The sequence below is a fragment of the Antechinus flavipes genome, chromosome 4 (assembly GCF_016432865.1).
Source record: "Antechinus flavipes isolate AdamAnt ecotype Samford, QLD, Australia chromosome 4, AdamAnt_v2, whole genome shotgun sequence".
In the NCBI taxonomy this organism is placed as follows: domain Eukaryota; kingdom Metazoa; phylum Chordata; class Mammalia; order Dasyuromorphia; family Dasyuridae; genus Antechinus; species Antechinus flavipes.
The window spans coordinates 241,767,077-241,790,887 of record NC_067401.1 but is presented as its reverse complement, the minus strand read 5'-3'; the positions used below and the strand labels follow the sequence as shown (position 1 = coordinate 241,790,887).

Genomic DNA, 23,811 nt, shown 5'->3' with positions numbered 1-23,811 from the left:
GGTGAAATTGTTTGTAAAAAACATTGTTGAGTGGGATAGTGAATCAATTAGAGAAATATAAAAAGGTTGCCTTGTTGCAGTGAAGTACTCAAGATTATATGGCATAAAGGCCTGCTAGATGGCACAGTGGATAGAGCAATGACCCTGGAGTCAAGAGAAGTCAAATCCTGCCTCAACCACTTAACACTAGCAATGTGACCCTGGGCAAATCACTTAATCCCAAATGCCTCAGGGGGGCAGAGAAAATGATCTTATGGCATGAAATATGATTATTCTGGACCTAGTCGTCGGAATTTCATGATTTTCTCCAACTTCATTTAAAAAGCAAAACCCAAAAGCTTTAGAGATAGTATGGATATTTTTTCAGGAAATCATTTTAGTTGACAGACGGTCCATCTAAGACGTGCCTGGAAATGTCCCATTTCTATAGCTATTGTAGGAAATGATATATTTCTAGAAATTAACCTCACAAAGTGGCTGAGGGAAACATCTATGAAATACCATCTATTTGGACATCCTGTGCTCAAGAATGAATTTTTTTTTAAATGATATATTTATTATGTGCTGCTTCTATAGTATGTAGCATTGGGAATAAAAATACCAAAATGAAATGGTTTCTGCCCTGAAATTCACATTAATAAGGGTTTCATATTGATAGTTTCAGTGATTAATAATAATATTTTGTGAAATAAGTTGTTTTTTCATTACTTAAGTAAAACCTTTTTATCCCTTTATATTATGTGTTTCAATATAAAAATTTACACATTTTCAACTTGCCTTTCTATTTTAAGGTGCTCTTGGAATACTTTGGTTCATTTTATGGATCTGGTTGGTTAGTGATACACCAGAAACTCACAAGACAATCTCTGTTTTGGAAAAGGAATACATTCTTTGTTCTCTGAAAGATCAGGTATGAACTTTTAGCACATTATTACTTAACCATTCAAGAGAATAGCAGGGGTCTGGCTTTGTGTTGACAAAGTTTGCATTGATATTTCTGCTAAAACTAACGAGCAGGTAAAAGAAAGCTTTAAGTATGGTTTTATTGTTATATAGAGAGATAGATATAGATATATAAAGGCAGCTGTCATTACATCAGAATCATACAAAATTATCTCTTTAAATCAAATCTAAAGTTTTGTAATAATAAAATCTTGGAGGATTTTTGACTTAGAGATTCAAGAAATCTTAAAGGTGACCAAGTCGAACTTCCTTTCTTCTTATAGTTGAGGAAAACTAAGGCCCAGAAAGGAAAATTGCTCAAAATCATTCAAGTAGTAAGTAGCAAAAACCTAATTCCAAAATCTAGCATATTCTACTGCCCCAGGCTATCTTTTTAAAATCAAAAGGTTTACTATAGAAATAACCCTTTCTCTCTCTCATTGTAAATAGAAAATAAACTATTGCATAACTGAAAAGCTTATTGACTAAATTCTAAATTTTTGTTCTTTTAAATTTTAAACTTAGATGATTGCCTGAAGTGTACTTATTTATGTGTTATTTAAATAAAAAGAGCACAGAAAGAATAAGAAATTTATCCCCTTTGAAAATTTATTTTTGAATTTCATTACCTTTGTAGCACTTATTTAACTTCTTGTTTAGACTATAGTTTAAAAAAAAAAAGGCTACCCTGATTAAAGAGGAAGAATACTTGTTAATATAAAATTTTTGTTATTTTTAACAAATCTATGACAAAAGTTACTGTTACAGGAGTCACCTTCTGTTAGCTGCTAGAGATTTAATTCTGACTAACAGAATAGATTCCTTCATGTTGAGGGGATGATAACAAGATAGAGAGACTGAGAGGCAGTTGCATTCTCTGACCTCTTTCCACTTCCCTCTTGCCTCCCGATTTATTTCATTCCCAATTCACAAGCAACATCTGCATCAGTAAAGGCTGATTTGCAACTCCTTCAAGTACTTTATGATTCACTGCTGTGAGGGCTTCCAGAGAACCAACTGCCCCATAAGGGTACAGTTCCCTTTAACCCTTTACAGGCTTTCAGTGTTTTTTACTTAGGCATGGTTCTTAACAAGTTACAAGTGTAGTGCACTCATTTTTTAGTATTATTTTGCTTTTTTGTTTCTTTTTCATTTATTCTTTATATATGGGTCAACAGACATTAAATCAGTTCATTTGTACAGATACTTTAAAGTAAAAATTTTATGGGCAGTTAGATGGTATAGTGGAAAGAGTAGCAGCCCTGGAGTCAGAAAAACTTAAATTCAAATCCAGCCCCAGACACTTAACACTTCCTAGTTGTATGACCCTGAGCAAGTCACTTAATCCCAATTGCCTCACCAAAAAAAAGAAAAAAATAATTTCCTCTTCCTTTCATTTTGAAGGGAGGAGATGAGCAAATGGGGAAAGAAGATGGAGTTTTTGGGAAAAATAAAAATATATGTAATACTTTAAGGTTTTCAAATTGCTTTCCTTTTTTTAAAAAAAATAGTATTTTACTTTTCTTCCAAACACATGCAAAGATAGTTTTCAATATTCACCTTTGCAAAACCTTGTGTTCCAAATTTTTCTCCTCCTCTCCCCTATGTCCCTTCCCCAAAACAACAAGCAATCCCTTCTAGATTAAACATGTGCAATTCTTCTAAACATATTTCCATATTTGTCATGCTGAGCAAGAAAAGTCATATCCAAAGGGAAAAAAACACAATAAAGGAAAAAAAATAACAGAAACAACAACAAAAAGTAAAAATACTTTATTATGCTCCATATTCAGTCTTCCTAATTCTCTCTCTGGATGTGAATGGCATTTTCCATCACAAGTCTATTGGAACTGCCTTGAATCACCTCATTTTTGAAAAGAGCCAAGTCCATAATCTTGTTACTCTGTTCATTGTTCTCTTGGTTCTACTCAAATCCAAGCCTTTCTGAAATCTCCCTGTTCATTATTTCTTACAGAACAATAATATTCTATTACATTCATATACCATAACTTATCCAGCTATTCCCCAATTGATGGGCATCTACACCATTTCCAGTTCCTTTAAAATTGTTTTTCTTACAACAAACCCATGGTGTGGGTATTGTAAGTATTTTCATTCCATTTTATAGCTAAAGAAACAGAAGGTTAAGTGACTTGTCCATAGTGACACAAAGTGTTGGAGAAAGGTTTTGAAATCAGATCTTTCCTGAGAGTTCCAACATTCTTTCCACTTTACCACATTCCCTCTTTATAATTTATGTGAAGAAGACAAAAACCATTAACATTGTGAAACAAAGTGCAATTTTAGGGATTTCATATATATCACTATGTTAAAAAGATAGAAAAAGGTTAATTTTTAGAAAAGTGTCTGAAATGATTCCTCAACAGATAAATAAATAGACAAGAGATATGAACAAGCAGTTCCCAAAGGAAGAAATCCAGGCTATCAATAAAAATATCAATGAAAAAAATATGAATAAAATGCTCCAAAGCTCTAATAAGTAGAAAAATGCACATTTAAACAATTCCAAGGTATATATATATATTATATATATATACTAACTATACCTGAAAGAAATCATAGAAAGAGGAAAACACCCATACATAAAAATATACATATTTATAGCTTTTTTGAAGAAAAAGTGTTGAAAACTAAAACTTTTTTCTAAAGAAAGAATGACTAAATGAATTATGACATTAATGTAATGAAATAGTGTTGTGCTACAAGAAATGACAAAGTGGTTTCAGAGAAAAATAAGATCAGTATGTTCTGATATAGAGTAATGTGAGCAGAATTAGGAAATAACTTAGACAATAACAACATTATAAAAAAAAACAATTTTGAAAGACACTTCATCAATGCAATGTCCAATGATGGATTTCAAAGGACTCATGATGACACGTCTACACATTTCCTCACAGTGAGATGACAGATTCAAAAAGCAAAATGAAGCATACATTTTTAAACATAATCAATGTGGGAATTTATTTTGCTGGACTATGCATATTTTTTTATACAAAAGTTTCTATACCATTTTTTCTTCCAATAGTGTAGTTGTGGGGGAGGGCAAAGGGGACAGGAATAGGGCATCAAAAAGAAAGATCATTGAAATATTTTTTTTAACAGAATAGAAAAAAAAAAAAGGCCAGAAAGAAGTGATAAGTAGAACAGCTTTAAAGTTACAGGTTAAACTTATAATATACTTGAAAGAAAAGCAAGCTATACTGAAGAGATTTGCAGTTTTTTCTCTTCTACTGTATATGTGGAAATGTTCATTTTATTTGATGTTTGTTAAGTTTAGAGAGGAAATATTTTTAAATGTCTAAGAAAGAAAGGAGAACATAAAATTTATCAATCACAACTTTGTCATGTGGAATTTTGTCTAGTAATTCTCATTTTCTGAACTGTTTCATCAGCAATTTCTGCTTTTCTAATGCTTCATTTTTAGTCTTCATAGATAAACTTCCTGACCCTTTGAGTTTATTTCTATTCTTAAAAAAAAAAAAAAAAAAACATGTGTTTTAAATAAATACATAAACTATGTAAACATAAAAATAAAATTAAATAATTTTTTTAAATACAAAAAAGAGAAAATAGCAGAAAAAAAAAAATCATGTGCCCAGCAAAACATGAGAGGATTCAAAATATGTAACAATAAATTTCTAGAAGTATATGTAATAATAAAATACATTGTATTCAGAACTGTCCATCTTTTGTTTGCTTCCTTGTAGGCTCTACTGTATACTTTTTACTTTATTCTTTTTTTTTCCTCTTTCACGCTACTTTCTTCAAGCAGGTTACAATTAAACGTAGATATATTTATGTATATGTATGTGCATGTGTGTGTATGTATACTTATATGTGTACATATATTCATATGCATATATACATACTTGCATGTATATAATACAGTTACTATAATCATACATATATACATATATATTCACCTACATCTGTATAAGATTGTATTATGCTTGCTTGTCTCTGTTTCTCGGAGTGTAGATAACATCATCCTTTTTTGGTCCAAATCTTTCCATATTTTTTTAATCTATCAACTCATTATTTTTTCCTGATCACTATTATGGTGTTTATGTATATTTCTTGTTTCTTATTCCTGCTGACTCTTCTACTTTATTTCTACCTGCTAGCTTGTCTTGCTATTACTTAAATCCCCCCCTTCCTCCATCATCCTTTATATGTTCTTCCATCATCTTTATCCCTCTCTCTTTATCCCATTCCCCTCAATCTATACATTTTATCCCATTTCTGTTCATTTATACAACTTTCTATCCTAATCCCTCTCCCTCTTACTTCTTGATAAATTTTGAGGTTTTATACCCATCTAAATATTAATTATTCCCTCTTTAACCCATTCACATTTATTGCCTTGGGCAGGTCACTTTGGGGGACCTCAGTTTCCTTATCTATAAAACAAAGAGGTTAAATAAACTAGACCACCTCTAAGGCCTCTTCTAGATCCAAATCTATGATCTGATGAACTCAAGATTAGGAGAAACTAGGCTACAATTTCCTTCAAAATCAAACATCTTCCAATCTGTTCTTAATTATTTGTCCCAATCTTTGTTAACAAACTGGACAATAAGTCCCATATTTATAACCTCAATAGAAATTCTTGTTTCTTATCAAAAGAATGCTGTTGTTGCTGATGGCTATTCTACTCTCAGTAAATTTGTGAATAATAATTTTCAATTCAACAAAGTAGTCATTAAATACCTGCTATATGCAAGGTACTATGCTATCTGCCATCCTACAGGAACCATGATGATCTATCTGATGCTATAGACTGTTTTATATATTTTTTTTCCCCTGGGGGCATCTAAATGGTACAGTGAATAGAGCATTGGCCCTGAAGCTAGAGAGACCTGAGCTTAAATCCAGATTCAGACACTTACTACTTTCTAGCTGTGTGACCTTGGGCAAGTCAATTAACCCCAATTGCCTTAGCAAAATAAAAATTCTGGTGTCTGTTTTATAGAAACTTTTATGGAAGAATGAAGATCAGTTATGTATGAATATCAAAAACATCTTATTTATTTTTGAAATTTCATAGATAGAAATTGTTCTCTTTTTCTACTAGGGAGAACAGGGTAGTGGGTTCTTTTGGAGGAAAGACTCAGAATTTTGTATATGTAGCTCTAACCCTAAGTTTCTGAGTTAAATAACCTAGACCACCTCTAAGGCCTCTTCTAGATCCAAATCTATGATCTGAAGAACTCAAGATTAGGAGAAACTAGGCTACAATTTCCTTCAAAATCAAACGTCTTCAAATCTGTTTTTAATTATTTGTCCCAATCTTTGTTAACAAAGTTAATAATAAATGGTAATAAAACTATTGAATCTTTTCTAAAGAAATTGGGATCACAATGGAGTTTACAAAGATGCTGTAGAGATGACTTTATAGAGCCAAGATTTCTCAGTGTTTTTCTTTTAACTTGAACCACAGGTTCTTGGATTAGTTAAATTTTATTACAATCAATAATCATTCTATATATAGAATACATATATAGAATATAGAGATTCCAAAATAGCTTATATCACATTTAATTAGTTAATGTGTATTGATGATCAGTAAATTAATTTTCAGAATATCAGAATATGGTTATATGAATTACTTTCTTCAGGTATTCTTGATTTAGATCTTAGACAAAGTTTCACTCATAAAAAAATAAATCTTTTTCTCAATCTTACCTGATTTTCTTTAGCTTACTGCACAGAAGTCAGTACCATGGATATCAATGCTGAAATCACTACCACTTTGGTCTATTGTTGTGGCACATTTTTCTTACAACTGGACTTTCTATACTTTATTAACATTGTTGCCTACATATATGAAAGAGATACTAAGATTTGATGCTCAAGAGGTAAGAGAAAAATAATCTCATTGATTTCTTAAGTATTTTTGTAGCTATATTTATAGATACATATAACATTGTTATTTGTACATTTCTCTGAAATTTTTAAATATTGCAATTTCTGTTTTATTGGGGTTTATAGTATCTTTACTTCCCACTCCCCATTCCATGGTCTTTCTACTTCCTTCTTCGCTATTAAGCCTCCAACAACCATTTATTCTTTTATTTACAAGAGACTGTGAGAGACATGAAGAAGTATAAGATAATAATACAACACAAAATTACAAAAGATCATAAAATTTAAAGTTCAAAGGAACTTTTAAGATGTAGTCTACGCTCCCAACTTCACAAATGGAGAAACTAAGACTTAGGACTATAGACTACAATAGAGCTAGAATTTAAATCCAAGTCGTCTTATTCCAAATTCATTCCTTCTGTAGAATGTTGCCTGTCATTGTTATAATTTTTCCTCCCTTTCCATTCTTCCCCCCACTGCCAAATGTGGTCCTGTCTAGAATGTATAGCTTAACAATGGCAAATATATGTGGAACCACTTTAAAATGTTATGGAAGATTTTAATTTTTGATTTCACATTAATTATCATAGAGAAAATTTCTATTCAAGTATAACTTTAACTAGTTAACCTTCAAAGTCCCTTCTAATTCTCAGATTCTAGGGGGAAAGGGGGAGAATGTAGCTATATCTGTTTGAAAAACTTGTCTACACTAAGGCACTGTTAGTGTAGAAGTAGCCACTATTGAATCACACAAGAACTAGAAAATTCAATCACTCTAGTTTGTTATAGTTTATCTGTGTATCGGGGTCATATAAAATAAATTTTGATTATGTGGAAATCCAAATAAAAGGTATAACAAAATCACCCAAGGAAAATGGTAATGTTAGGCTTTTTTGATGTGTTGGTTGATTTTCCTGAACTACTTTTTTTCCTTCTCTTTTTTTATTGTTTGTATATGTTTCTATGGAATTAGCAGGGAGGAAATTCATTGGGAAATGTGAGTAATTTTTTAAAAAATGTATCAATGAAAATATTTTTAAACATTTGGGTAAATTATATTATTCAGCATTCCCCTAAGCTACCAATCTAATAAAGATAAGGGGAGAGATTGGATTTTAATTTCATTGAAGGAGCTAATGGTAAAGAACTCTACCTAGTAACCTTTCGGAAAAGGAACTGAAGTTAATTATGAATGATCTCTTTTTGATAGAATTATCCTTGCTGCCTTCTTTTTGTTCAACACTTCTTTTTCTAGATTTTCACTAATAAGATGTTCTCAGAAGTTCAATCTCCAATGACTCATTATGATATGGTTTGACCGTGGGTTTCCAAAAGGCTGTGCTGGTGGAGTATGTACTCTGGCAGGTTTTTAGTGTGGTCCCAGAAATAGAATGAGTCTATTTTCCTAGCTAAGTACAGAAAGGCATATCACCAATAGACTAGATAGTTGATAGAGAATTTTTCCTGGTGATGGCTACTTATAAATAAAGAATAATTTAGCATGTACTTCTAGAGAAGCCTAATTATATCAGTCTTAATATTTTTGCTATTGATGAAGCAAGGAGAAAAGAGGAAGCTCTTCTAGCTACATAGAAATTTGGCACACAAATACTTGGAGAGGAAAAAAAAGAGTTGGCAGAATGGGTTTTATTGTATTCCTAATGGCAGACAAAACAAGCAAACGAACAAAAATTATTTGTTAAGCACATTATAGTTGATAAGGACTTGCCCCCCCAAAAATCTTCATGAAACTATAGTTTATACCAGCATTGGCTACTAAAGATGAAAAATTATTTAGAACTTAATAAGCCCTTACATTTTTATTTTTCTTCCTGGATTATTTATACCTTCTGAATCCAATTCTCCCTGTGCAACAAGAGAACTGTTCGGTTCTGCACACAAATATTGTATCTAGGATATACTGTTACCTATTCAACATGTAAAGGACTGCTTGCCATCTGGGGGAGGGAGAAGAGGGAGGGAGGGGAAAAATCGGAACAGAAGTGAGTGCAAGGGATAATGCTGTAAAAAATTACCCTGGCATGGGTTTTATCAATAAAAAGTTATTAAAAAAAAAAAAAAACTTAATAAGCCCTGCAAATTAAATCAAGACACACTCTACTACTTAGTGACTTCATTGCAAGCATGGGGAAAGATAAGCATGTTAGGAAGTGGGAAAACATGGATTAGGAAAAAGGAATGAGAGATACCAAAGACTTGTGACTTATACTGAAACCCCACATTTTATGTCACAATTGAGATATGCTAAACACAAGGATATGTTTCTCCGCCACATATGGATAGGGGAAAGAACTGGAGCTGTGATTTAGTTGGTATAATGAACTTTCAGATAAGGAAACTCCCTCTATTATTACTAGTTGTTACCTTCTGTGTAATTAGAGAGTCATAGTGTTACTCTTAGACAGTAGCCTACATCATTGAGAAATTATGCAATTTGCTCAGTTATATAGCTAATGTGTGTCAAAGACGACTTGAATTTAGGTTTTCTTGGATTTACAGTCAGATTTCTTTCTACTATACCCTATTTTCACACACACACAAAATACATTCTATTTTAAGAAATAAGAAGACTCATTAATTGATATGGAAGTTATCCCTGTTTTGGCTGTTTGTATTCTGACCATCAATTGTCCTACCTAAGATTGGTTTTCATAAAAATCAAGAAGAAAAATAAAAAGATGTGTCACACAACTGAAACAACTCAATTGTAGACCATTTAAATACATAATCAACAATCAAAATTGGAAATGTTAATGAAGAAATAAAATTTATACCTATTGTATTTATTGTTTGCAATAACTAACAAAGAGACTAAAAGAGTAAAGAAGGAACCTCCTTAGTCAGCAAACATCCGATTTACTTGCCAGATAGATAAGAGATGACCTCCAAAGGTAACACAAAGTTAGATTATAGATTCATTTGAAAAATCTTATTAAGAATGATGGATGAAGAGAACATTATACACAACAACAACAAGATTATGAATGTGGCTCTTTTCAACAATGATGTGATTCAGGCCAGTTCCAATAGACTTGTGATGGAAAGGGCCATCTGCAAACAGAAAGAGATCCTATAGGGACTGAATGTGGATCTTACCATAGTTTTTCACCTTTTTGTTGTTGTTTTCTTGCTTTTTATCTTCTTTATGGTTTTTTATCTGATTTTTCTTGTGCAGCATGATAAATGTGGAAATATATGTAGAATTGCACATCTTTAACATAGATTACTTGCTGTCTAGGGGAGGGAGAGAAGGACGGAGAAAAATTTGGAACATAAGGCTTTGCAAGGATAAACATTGAAAACTATCTTTGAATATATTTTAAAAATAAAAAGCTATTATTTTTTTAAAATTTAAAGAAAGATGGATGATTAAAAGTAATATTGTTTTTAATAGGATTTTATTTTTCCAAACACATGCATTTACCATTGCAAAATCTTATATTCTACTCTCCCTCCCCAAGACAATATATGTCCATATTCATCAAGCTGTGCAAGAAAAATCATATCAAAAAGTGAAAAAAATCACAAAAAAGAAAAAAACTACAATAATAACCAAAAAAAAGTGAAAATATTATGATTTGATCCACATTCCGTGTCTGTAGTTCTCCTTCTGGAAGCAAATGGCACTTTCCATCACAAATCTATTGGAATTGCTTTGAATCACTTCATTGTTGAAAAGAGCCAGGTCCATCACAGTTGATTATCACATAATCTTGTTGTTATTGTTTACAATATTTGCTTGTTATTGCTAACTTTATTTAAAATCAATTCATGTAAGTCTTTTCAAGCTTTTCTGAAATCAGCCTACTCATAATTTCTTACAGAACAATAATAATCCATTACCTTCATATATCCTCACTTATTCAGCCATTCCCCAACTGATGGGCATCCATTACAAAATTTCTTTACCATTACAAAAAGGACTGAAGAGCAATATTGTTTCAGAAAACAAAGAAGAAATGGAAAGAAACCATTTTGGCAAAAACTCTTTTAAGCAAGTCACACTAAGGGCATTTAAAAATGGAAATGGAAAAACAACTAACAGATTAAAAATTAAGATAATATTAAAATATATGGGAAAAAAAAACTTTAGTTCTTGCTAATGCAGAAAAGAGAAGGGGTGAGGATGAGGCTGAGAAAACATCAATTGACTATTTGATTATTTACCTATTCTCATATTTATTCAAAATATTTATGTGAGTGAGCTGTACATGAATTGAGGGTTTCCGTGATGAATTATTAGAAACAATCAGGCCTCCATCAGTAGTAGTCAACATCTTTAACATTTCATAATTGATTAAAAGATATAGCATATAAGATGCTTATTAGTTTGTTGATTATGAAAAATTGTTGCCTCAGTAGAACAAAACATCACTTTATGGTCTCGTTTTCAATGAAGTGTCTTCCATTCAAAAGTTAAAAACACCAAGATTCCTTGAAAGGTACAACAGAAATGACCCTGCTCATCAAAAGTATTTTGCCATTGTGATAGAGAAGAGTCAGCACAAATCCCCAGTTGAAGAAAGATTCCTTGTGATCGATAAGGTTTTTTCAGATATGTCTATTTGTAGAAAACATGCTTATTGAATCAAAGCCTTCTGGGAAAAGACTATTAAATGAAGAATTTTTATTGCCCAAATTACAATGTGCACTTAATGGACAGTAAGTTGGATCCAGATTTGAACAGGAAGATGATAGCTGACTGGATTGCCTTAAAGAAACTGCAGTTTGCTGATGAAACCATGCTTCTCATGAAAATAAAGATGTATCTTTTTAATATCAAGAGTTGATGTGCTGTCCTATGACAGCAAAACATGAAATGTATCACCATCTCTGAAGAATTAAACATGAGCACCACCAAAGGCAGTGGAAGAATATAAGAATATAAGCAGGATACAATATATATCCAATAAAGAATTTCAAAGAAGAACAATAAAAGATGTCATCATGGAATTGCATGATAGAAAAAAATCGAAGAATTTTCTTACTGGCAAAAACTGCTTCCAGTTTTGTACCTCTACGAAAGATAGACTCTGGATTTAAATATCTCTGTGTGTCTAATTATACTTTAGTCTTTTAATTGCCATTAATATTATTATGCTTTTTTTTTCAGAATGGACTTTTATCTGCACTACCTTATTTTGGATGTTGGATTTGTATGCTCTTGTCTGGTCAAGCTGCTGACTACTTAAGAGTAACATGGACATTTTCAACTGTATGGGTCCGTAGAGTATTTAGTTTAATAGGTAGGTACAGTAGTTGTTGTTATTGTTGTTATTTTTAAGATCGAACAGTGTACTTTAAAGCAAAAATAAGGGGTTATGTTGGTCATTTCTTTCATTTCCATACAAAATATTTTATGTGCATTTTTGTAAAATGACATCTGTATATTTCCTAAACCAGTATGTATATTATAAATAATTATACTATGATATTCTTTACAAATCTAGTCAGTTTCTTTAACAATGTTAACATTGTCCCCTATGTTTTATGAACAAGGTCCAGCATTTTGGATTTATGTTTATATTATATTGTATTTTGTCTTGGTTTTGAGGAAGGAATGTTGTTTAAGATGGAAACACTGTTTATTATAGCTATGAGTCCCCTTATGGGGAAGATGGGAGACTTTGCTGGAACAGTATTTATTGTATGTCACTGTCTGATTTAGCCTTCAATCCAAGTTTTTATAAATGTCATGTCTTAAACCTCCTAGAGCAAAGAATTTTTTATTATATTTTTGAAGCTCTCCAAGCATGAAAATTCTACCATCTCTATCCCCAATACATAATTTTAATAACTTTATTCTGGGTGGTTTTAGCTCTTCTTAACAATCAATAATTTTTTCCATAAAATTAAAGACTCTTCTATAATCTTATTTTGTTATATTTTGTCCTTTGAGAACATGGAAAATAGCTTGTCAGCATCCTCTTTATAAAAAAAGATCTTTCATCTGTGTTTACTATTTTCTATTTTTATTTAAGTCATACTAAATGCCCCTATTGACTTTTGAATTGCATATGATTATAAATATTATCAGTTTTATGTATTAGCTTTTCCTAATGCATCAAAGTTCGTAATTCAATTTTATTACTTTTATATTTATGAATTTAAAATTATCACAAGAAAAATAGCTTATTACTTTGTAGTTTGCTGGATTCCATATTTTCTCCCCGAAATTTTACCTCTGCATTTCATGATATTTTAGTTTCTTCATATCTAGATACATCATTCATTTAATATTGAACATTTAATATGGCCCAGCAACATTAAAGGAATCTCTAAAGATGGGCAAACTTCTGAGTCTTTGGAAGGAGAATGTAGTGCAATGTTTCTGCACTAGGGGGAAGTAACATCATGGTTCAGAATTACATGTGGGTCACACTACTGTATGCAGTTCTTTCATAATATTTTTGCTTTCTCTTTTTTGTAAAAAAAAAAAAAAAATGACTCCAGGAATGATTGGGCCAGCAGTATTCCTAGTAGCAGCTGGATTCATTGGCTGTGATTATTATTTGGCAATTGCCTTCCTAACCATATCCACAACATTAGGAGGTTTTTGTACTTCTGGGTTTAGTATCAATCATCTGGATATTGCACCTTCGTAAGTACTAATATGTAGATCATTTTGAATTTCTTAAACATTAAATTTCTTCATGATTTCTTAAATCATTGAATTTATTGGGATCAGTTTATATGGAGATAGCATGAAGTGTGAAATAGTTTAAATTCTAAATTGGAGACAATCAAGTGGTGTCAAAATTGTTTTCTGATGCTAGTTATGTGATCTTAGTCACCTAACTTCTTTGTACCTTTACTTCTTCCTCTCTAAAATGAGGATAATGGAAAACATCTGATAAAATGTATTTTTTCAAAATGTAAATGAGTTCATCAGTTTTTGGAAGAAAGAAGGAGGAAAAAAGATCCTCCTTAGAATGGACTTCCTTAGATGGACTGAAGCAGTTGTCCACCTCAAAAAAATGTATTCGTACCTAAGGAGAGAGGGAAAAAATGTCTAATAATAGTAAATTCTTAAGTACAATAATCTAATTAGTAGATAATACAGGGTTTTTTCCTTCATTTTATAGATGAGGAAATGGAGGCTTAAAGAGTTTCAGTGACTTCCCCAGGTTCACAGCAGTAGTATGATAGCCAGAAACCTAAGCCAGGCCCCTTATTATAAGTCTAGTGCTCTTTCCACTACACCCCCTTGACTGCCATTATTTTCTGTAGATCTTCTTTTATTTAGACTAAACATTTCCCTTCTAGATATGGTCCACTTTATCACAGTCCTGTCCTAAAATGTGTCATACAAAATACAATATTTCAGATGTGGTCTAATCAAAGAGAACATAATAGGTTGACTGTCTTTTTATTTCTAGATATTTTTTATGTTAATATAGCTTAGGATCACAGTATTTTTAGATACCAAATCACAATGTTGATTAATAATGCATTTGAAATTTACTTGGATTCCTAGGTAATTTTTATTTTCTAGAAATTGTTCCTGTCCTTATACTTGGGAACTTATCTATCACCTTTAAGTCTCTTTTACATTCTTACTTCACAATTCATCAGCTTCCTCCACATCTCTGCCTTCAGCTTCACTCTACCTCAGTGTGGGATGTTCCCTGGTTCATGACAAATTTATTTGAGCTAATTATAACTGGGTCCCCAGTGATAGACTACAAAATATATATTCGTCTCTAATTGATTCTGTCCCACTCCCTTCAACAGCTCCTCCAAACCTCACTTTTAGCCCCCATAATCACAGCTGATAGCTGACATTTAAATAGCACCTTAATGTTCACAAAATACTTTAAGTACATTATTTTAAACACAACTCCCCTTTATAGGTACAATTGTATATTATTATCACTATATAGATGAGGAAACTGAGGCTGAGAAAAATATATGACTTAGCCAAAATCTTACAACTTGTAAGTGTTCAATATTCAGATTTTGAAATCCAGAAGTCCAGAATTTTTTCTTTTATACCATGCTGCCCTCAATGCCTCCTCCACCTATCTTGTTATCAATAGACCTTACCTCTTAGTATACTGAAAAAAAAATAGAGGCCATATTTTCTCCCAACTAAGTTCCTCTACTTCTTCACTTATTTGATTGTTGTCCTACCACTGAATTAAAATTGCTTTCTCCAAAGGTATCAATAATTTTTTTAAAGAGGCATTTTTAAAAAATGCTTATTTGGGGGGCAGCTCAGTGACCCAGTGGATAGAGCACCAGCCCTGAAGTTAGGAGGATCTGAGTTCAAATGTGATCTCAGATACTTAACACATCCTAGCTGTGTGACCCTGGGCAAGTCAGTTAACCCCAATTGCCTCAGCCAAAAAACAAAATGCTTATTTTGGTTGAGGTCAGGATTTTAAATTTACACTTTTCATCTTATTTATTTACTTATTTTTGCTGAGGCTATTGGGGGTTAAGTGACTTGTCCAGGGTCACACAGCAGGAAAGGCCTCATGCAAGAGGTAACACTTAAGGAGAACTAGGAATTCCAAGGTGTATCACTGAAAAGAGAGAGTATTCCAAGCCTAGGACACAGATAATGAACATGGAATGCTATAAGTGGGACACAAGGAGTCAGAATATAAGAGTAAATGAGGAACAATGATATAAAAATCAGTCTAGAAAGAGAAATTTATGCCAAATTATGAGACTGTAATCCCAAATAGTTGAGTTTGTAATTTATCTTAGAAGCAATAGAGATTCATTGAAGCTTTTTAAACAGAAAAGTGACACAATCAGACCTATGTTTTAGAAATATTATTTTGGCAGAGCATAGATTGGAAAGGAGACAGAGACTGGAATCTAACAGTAGATCAAAAGTGGTAATGAGGCTCTAAATTAGCTATGTGGATGTAAAGAATGGGACACATGAGAAATGTGAGGGATATACAAATGATAACATGTGCCTAGTCTATCTACCTAGAGAAAGGGAAGTAATGTTTCATTATTTGAATCATTACACTGATCTGAATCCTCCTGATTTTAGTGTTGTTTTGTGGCCATTGGCTCTGTTTAAATTCTTTTTTCCAATGTTTGATATAAATCTTCCCAAGTTTCTTCGAATACATATTTATCATGTCTTATAGTGCCATTTCCCATTATATTCATGGAGCACAATCTATTTAGTTCCTCTCAAATTGATGGACACTCACTTTGCTTCCAGTTTTTGGCTACTCCAAAAGTGTTATCAATATTTTGTCACATATAGTATCTTTCTGTCATTCTAAAGTCTTTCAGATTTGTTTTTCTCTATAATGTCATTGTGTAAAAGGATTTCCTGGTTCTGTTCACTCTGTATAGTTCTCTTAAAGTATTAAAGTAGCCTCTGATGAGAACAGTAAATTATGCATTTTCTTTTAATGTAAGGGGTTCTAAAGAAACAGGGGCAGTAGCACAAATGCAGTTGTATTCACTTTAAAATCAATAGGTGGCACTATTGACCTAGTAAATAGACTTTTGGCACTAATGATCATTTCTCAAGGTAGTTCTTTGTATCTTCTCAGCTATAGTTCATGAATTGATATTATGTTAATCTAATCATAATATTAATTGGAAAGATTCTCCTTAGGCCTAGAATTAAAACAGATAGTTAAGTTTTCATTAAATTCACTAGCCTACTACATTCATTTTCTTTCAATATGGTAATGAAAGGCAAAAACTAACTAAATGCTAATTTAAGAAAACTTAAATACAATTTTTTTTTCCTTTAGTGATTTGGAAGTTGTCTAGACCTGAATTTGTTTTGTGCTAATTACTAAACAAAACATCCACTCATTGTACATAGTTATCTTCATTGTTAAAGAATATGTAATTATTAAACCTGTATAAAACTTCTAAATTAGAAAATTGATTCAAATTAAATATTAGATTATGTAATCATAAAAACAAGCATTATTGTCTTTCCAATTCCTAAACCTTCAAAACTTAAATAAACCATACAATATTACAAAGCTTTGACTTTTTAAACTATAGATTTATCTTGAGTTCTATTGTTTTCTAACTTTTTTGTTTTCAAAAAAAAGGATATAAATTATATTATATAAAGAAGCATAAAAATCCTGATTCTCAAAAAAACTGACTCTCGTTCTTTTATGTGGGCAGTTACATGATACAGTAGATAGAGTGCTGGACCTGGAGTCAGAAAGATCCAAGTTCAGATTTGGCCTTAGATACTTAGCTAGTTGTGTGACCTAAATAAGTCACTTTGTCTCAGTCTCCTTATTTGTAAAATGAACTGGAGAAGGAAATGACAAACCACTCTAGTATCTTTATTAAGAATTTTTTTTCAAAATTTTTGTATGTTCTTAGTAAACTAAGAAATATATTGATCACAGCCAACATGTTCCTAAAATTTATCTTATCCCTTTATCTGATAAACATATTTATATATATATATGATTTAGTGTAGTGGAAAGATCACTGGATTTGAAATCAAAAGACTTGGGTTTAAATACTAACTTGACCCTTTATTACTTATATTATTCTGAGTAAACTTTATGAGCCTTAGTTTTCTCATGTATTAAAATGAAGCCACTGGACATGATGGTTCTGGTCCCTTTCAGCCCAATCTAGGATCCAAAAATTCTTCTGTTGTTTAATTCATAAAATTAAATGTGATATACTTACATTACAAGCTTTTTGAAACCAAAGACTGATCCATTCTTTTGTGTTTTGATCATATTATCTATCACAGTGCCTGGCAATTCAGGCATTCAATAAAACCCTGTAAAATTGAATTAGATCTTCCCCACATTGCTTTATATAATTTCAGGGGGGAAACTGAAATGAAAAAAAAGGAACAATCCCTTCAAGAAGTTATCCCTATAAGTAAGGAAAAATTAGTTGAAGATAACATCTTGCTTCATAAAGATGATAGAAATTTCAGAGAACACAAATTTCAAGAATATCCACTTTATTGACCTGAGGATATATTCAGAAAGAATTGGTAGGAAGGCTATTTAAGCAGAAAAGGAGTTCAAAAAAGTAGAATTTTATTCAAAGGAAGAATTGTAAAAGCACATAAGAAGAATCTATGTTTATTATGTCAAAATGGGAAGGGTGGGAAGAAGCGTACTTGACTAAACAAAGAGCAGCAGAATGACCTGACAAATGTGTATTCCACAAAGTAGTTGAGAAAGGAAGGAAGGAAGGAAGGAGGAATGCAAAAAAGATACAAGTAAATAAGGGACAAAAATCTGTAAAAAGCAAGAAATAAGCAATTCATAAGATATGGATGAAAAAAAGTATTTAAAGTTAAGGGAAGACTAAAGAAAAATCTCTTAATAAGAGAAAGAAATATTTTTAACAGAAGGCAACAGTTATAATAGTATGTTTTGCTTCTGTCTTCTAAAAAAAATTATCAATCTAAGATCTGATTATTAAACAAAGAAAAATTAGAAATGGAAAATTAGAGCCCTGTACAAACGAATGAAGGCATTTTGCTTAAAGTTATTTAAGCAAATTAGATGCTCAGTTCCTTATATTTAGGTATTTCTAACATCTCCATGTAGTTCTTTCTCCGCACCTTTTAGAATCCATTTCCTAAGTGTGAAACCAGGAACTACCTCCTGTAAAAAACTTCCCTTAAAATCTTAGCAGCAGATATATCTGATAAATGCATAAGCACAAGAGCCATTACTCAATAGATAAATAGTCAAAGACAGGGAAACGGGCAGTTTTCAGTCAGTCTATCAATCAGGAAGTATCTTTTAAGCATATGATATGTGCCTGCCATGATTCTGAGTACTAGGAATATAAAGAAAAGCAAGAAATGTGACTTTCCCCTCAAGGAGCTTACTTTCTAATAAGGGAAGATCATTGTAGACAGATAACTAGGTATTTACTACATATATACAGAGTAGATATGAGGTTTCTAAGGAAAACAAAAAAGAAAACAATCATATGAGAAAGAATGCCCAAATCATTAATAATAAAAGAAATACACATGAAATAACCCTAAGGTTTCACTTCAGAGTAATCATTAGCAAAGATAATAGAAAACAAAAAACAGCAAGTGTTTGAGGGACTAATGGGAAGATATAAATAAAAACATTGATAGTTATGAATTATTCTGATCATTCTAGAAAACAATTTGGAATTATTCCTGAAAAGTTACTGAGCTGTTCCTACTCTTTGATCCAACAAAAAAACACTGAGGAAGATATATAGAGAAATATTTATAGCAGCATTTTTTGTAGTAACAATATTGATACACAAGATCAATGGTTGAATGTAATGAAATATTATAAAAGTGACAAATATTAAGAATATAGAAACTGAGAAAAACTTTCAATGAAGAAGTGAGTTGTAGAAGCAGAATTGGAATATATGAAAATTGAGTATCACTGTGCAAATAATAATAAACTAACAAATCCAATTTGGCTTTTAAATTCCTTCACAATCTGGCCCCCTTCCTGCCTTTCCAGTCTTTTTACACTTTATTGTCCTCCAGGCACTCACTTTGTGATTCTGCATCATTCTTTGCTCTTCCTCACACGCAACATTGCATCTCTTAATTCTTTGCCCTTGTACTGGCTTTCCTTTTTTGCCCCTTCTTTGCTTCCTTGATTTCTTTTAAAACTAAGTTCAAATCCTTAGATCTTAATTTTATTGTACTCCCCCATTTGTGCCTTCTCTCAAAGGTTACCTTCTATCAAAATTATTTAGATCTTGGAGGTATATAATTGTTTCTATGTTCTTTCCTCCTTTAGAAAATATGAGCTCTTTGAGAGCCTGGACTGTGTTTTTGATTTTCTTTGTATTTCCAGAAATTAACACAGCATCTAATAGTAATAAGCATTTTGTAGATGCTTATTGTTATTGATGATGGTGATGATAAATCATAATTCATTGCCTTCTCAGTATAGGTATGGATAGCTCTGTATATGTAGACCTGCTCTCAGCAAGTTATCACTTTTATATACTTTTATTCTAAAAGAGGAAACAAAGTCAATAGCATTTTTGGTTACAGGATCCTACGGAGCAAATATATTCTGTATACATCCTGGACAGATCATGCAAACCAAATATGTCACAGCAATTAAAATGGACATAGAGACTTATCTTTAGAAGACTGGCCCCCAGGGATGAATCCTTTTGTCCACAGCCATTCTTGAATGAGGCAGCTAGATGGTGCAAGTAGAACTAGATTTCTAGATCCGTAGTGGCTAAAAACAGCTTGGTGGAAAAGAGTCCCAACATCAGTGAAGACTTGTCTTTTTTTTTTTTTTTTCATTTAATAGTATTTGAATTTTTTCCAATTACATGTAAAGATAGTTTACAGCATTCATTTTTGTAAGATGTTAAGTTCCAAATTTTACACCTTCCTTCCCTCCACCAATGGCAGCAAGCAATGCAGTACCAGGTATACATGTACAATCATGGTAAACAAATTTCTGTATTAGTCATATTGTGAAAGAAGAATCAGAACAAAGGGGAAAACCACAAGAAAGAAAATATAAATAATAAAAAGTGAAAATATTATGCTTTGATTTGCATTCAGACTCCATAGTTCTTTCTCTGAATGTGGATGACATCGTTCAATACAAGTTTTTTGGAATTAGAAGATGTCTTTTAAAATATTGAATTATACCTTTCTTATAACTACAATTATGTTTTTATTAAGTTTAAAACTATTTTAAAAACCATAATTCCTCTGAATAAAAAAAAGACCAGAAAAATATATTTCTAAGTCTTTGGAAATAACAGCTAAATACATATATCCTTTAGCTAATAAAAATTTTACTGTATTTTTTCTACAGCTGTTGAAATGTCTGCTTTGTTGACCAACATGAAGGGAATCTTAGAGAAGTTATTTCAACTTTATACCACGAAATACAAGTAGAAATTCCACAGAAGTCCCCGTAATCCATTTTTTCCCACAGCAGTGCATCATGCTTTCATTGCACTTCTAGGCCAATCAAAATATAAATACTCCAGCTTCTGGGTGCTGACATTGAGAATTTCACAGCATACACTTACACTTAGTAACAGGCTCTTGTAACTTCTGGCAGTGTTACAGTCAGTGTCCACCTATTGCCAAAATGTTAACTACGTTTAAAAAAAGTCTGTGCTGCCAGCTTGGTTTATTTAAGACGTATTAAAACTAGAGTGCTGAGAAGAATCTGTGCCCCATAGTTTCATTATCACACCTTAAGTGTTTTGAACATAGAAAATTGTAAGATTGTCAAATGTTAACACCTGGATCCATTCCAGCTGTGCTAGATTTTTTTTCCTTCCCCATATCTCTTTAAGTTAAGTAAATTTAATAATTCAAATTATTTAAGCTAGAGAATAAAAATCTCAAGATTGTATAGATTTATATAGATAGAGAGTATGTAAGGAAATAAAATATTAAGTGAGATATTGTGTTGGACAAGTATCCTTGAACTGCCTTGCCTAAAAATAGATTTAGTTGAACTGTTGAGACAACTTCCCTGAACTTAAAGTTTTTGTTCAGTTTTACTAAACTGTAAGTTCTTTGGGAATAGAAACAGTAAAATATATATTTTTAAACAAATATTTATTGCTTTTTTTTAACATTGTCCAAAATTTCCCCTTTTCTTACCATCTTCCTATAGTCATTCTATATAACAAGGATTTTTTTTAAAGACAAAAAAGGAAAAGACAGCAAAATTGATCAACACATTATAAAAGTCTGAAAATATATGCAATATTCCACACCCAAGAATTTCCCACCTCCACCAAAGGGAGGGGAGAGGGGGGTGAGAACATATTCTTACATCTTTTCTTTGGGGCTGCACTCACTTGTTCTTCATAACTTTGTAATGTTTATAATTTTGTAATGATCCCTTTCACTTTTTATTGTGCCTGTTCATTCTTTTTACATTGTTTCAATCATTGGATATTTTGTTTTCTTGACTAAGCTTATTTAACTCTTGCATCAGTTCAAGGGAGTCTTTCCCTCTTTCTCTGTATTGATTTCTTGCAGCAGCATAATATTTTATACATAGATGTATCAGTTTGTACCATTTTCCAATACATGAACATCTTTTTCCCCCCAGTTTTCTTCTCTCTAGATTTTTTGTCACACTCTATCCTGGTTTTCCCACCAATTTCCATGAATTCAGTTATCTCAAAGTTAATGATTTTCAGATCTACTTATCCAGCCCTGAATTCTTCACTAACTTCAGTCTCATATATCCAACTGACTATTAGATATTTCTAACTGACTATCCCAGGGACATCTTAATTTCAGTATATGTAAAATTGAACTCATCTTTCCTCAAAAACCTTCCTTTTTTCTCTATTACAGTCTAGGGTACAGCTATCCTCCCAGTCACCCAGGCCTTAAAGTGTCACCCTCAACTCTTCACTCTCTTACTCTCCCACATCCAATCTATTGACAAGTTATATTGATTTTACCTTTGTAATATCTTTTGTATAGTCCTTCTTTCCTCTGACACTGCCAGCATCCTGGCATCATCTACCAATGGATAATAGAAGTAGCCTGCAATCCAGTGACATAATATATTACCTCTCCAAACTCTTGAATTTTCTCTGGCTGGCTGTCCCCCATGCCTAAAATTCTTTCTCTTCTCTATCACCTGGCTATCTTGGCTTTCTTCAAGTTCTGGCTAAAATCTACCTTCTGCAGGAAGCCTGCCCCTAATCCCCTTAATTCTAATGCCTTCTCTTCTATTGATTTTGTCCGATTTATCCTATATATATATCTTATTTATGCATAGTCATTTGCATATTATCTCCCACATTATGTGAGTTCCTCAAGGCTCCCTTTTTTTCATTCTTTGTATCGCTAGTGCTTAGCATAGTGTCTGGCACATAGTGCCAGGCTAACTGACCACATGATACCACATTATATCAACAACAACAAAAATAATCTTAAAATTAAAAAAGAAAAGTAGTTTTTTTAAAGAGAGAGTGCTATCCTTTCCTTACTGTTTCTAAATCTGAATAATTACATCTCCTTTTTTTTTTTAACCATCATTATAATACATACCCACCTGTTTCAGTGGAGGAGGGAAAAAAAAGTTAATATATTGTGATCAGTTCAGCACACTTGTAAGTAATGTCCTTTTATACATTACTAACAGACATCAGTCAACAAGGAATAAAAAGAAAACCAGTATAATATGACAGAATATTAATTAAAATTCCCTAGCATAGTAGACATTGAGTCGTAGGGAATTTACTTAAATTGTTCATTTCTGTGCATCTATCTTTGTTAAATACAGTTTTCAGAAATAAGAGATCTTCCCCCAACTGAAAACATCATACCAGAAAAATAAATTATGATTTATTTGCTTATTCATATGGGGGAGGGGGAGATTTTTTTCTTCCTTTCCCTTTCAGCATCATGATACCTCCAACTGCTTAATGAATTCCTATATTACTAATAAGTAATGATAAATTGATATACTACTATTATAGATATTACTAATAAGTATCAAATTATCATTTTTTCTCACAAGCCATAATACATTGATGCTCACACTTTTATATCTACTCTAAAGCCCAAACATTGGATCTGTGATTTTGGCAATGTAAATAATCCCTCCATGCATCTCTCCATCTATAATAAATTAAAAACGAAATCTTCCAGAGCTCATTATGGGAGGGTTCTCCCAACCCCTCTCCCCCAAAAAAACATGAAGATTGCTTTCCTAATTAGTTAATAGAATGACAAGTAAAAATATGATTATGACAAACAGACCTTAGGCTTTCCTGCACAAGGCCTCAGAGTTTGAGCAGGAGGAAGGACCTGGGAAAGGAGCTGGGAAAAACATCTTTGGATGGCTTGTAGTAGTTGAAATAAGTTTATGATTAAAAAATAATAATAATAATAAAAAGAATCAAGTGCTAAGTGTGGAACTGATTTTCAGTGCAATATGAGAATTCAGATAAGAGAAAAAAAATCACTATGAAGTGTTATGATTGGAAAGGGCTTACCTG

General features: G+C 32.0%; 1 protein-coding gene across 2 annotated transcripts in view; it reads left to right on the top strand.

The window, feature by feature from the left end:
- SLC17A5 (solute carrier family 17 member 5) overlaps nt 1-23,811 on the top strand; it is a 64,775-nt gene that overhangs the window by 32,222 nt on the left and 8,742 nt on the right. For both annotated transcript variants that reach the window (XM_051997271.1, XM_051997272.1), the window contains 4 exons: nt 792-910; nt 6,666-6,824; nt 11,966-12,098; nt 13,306-13,453. In XM_051997271.1, the coding sequence (XP_051853231.1) occupies nt 792-910; nt 6,666-6,824; nt 11,966-12,098; nt 13,306-13,453 (559 nt within the window). The remainder of the gene's footprint in view (nt 1-791; nt 911-6,665; nt 6,825-11,965; nt 12,099-13,305; nt 13,454-23,811) is intronic.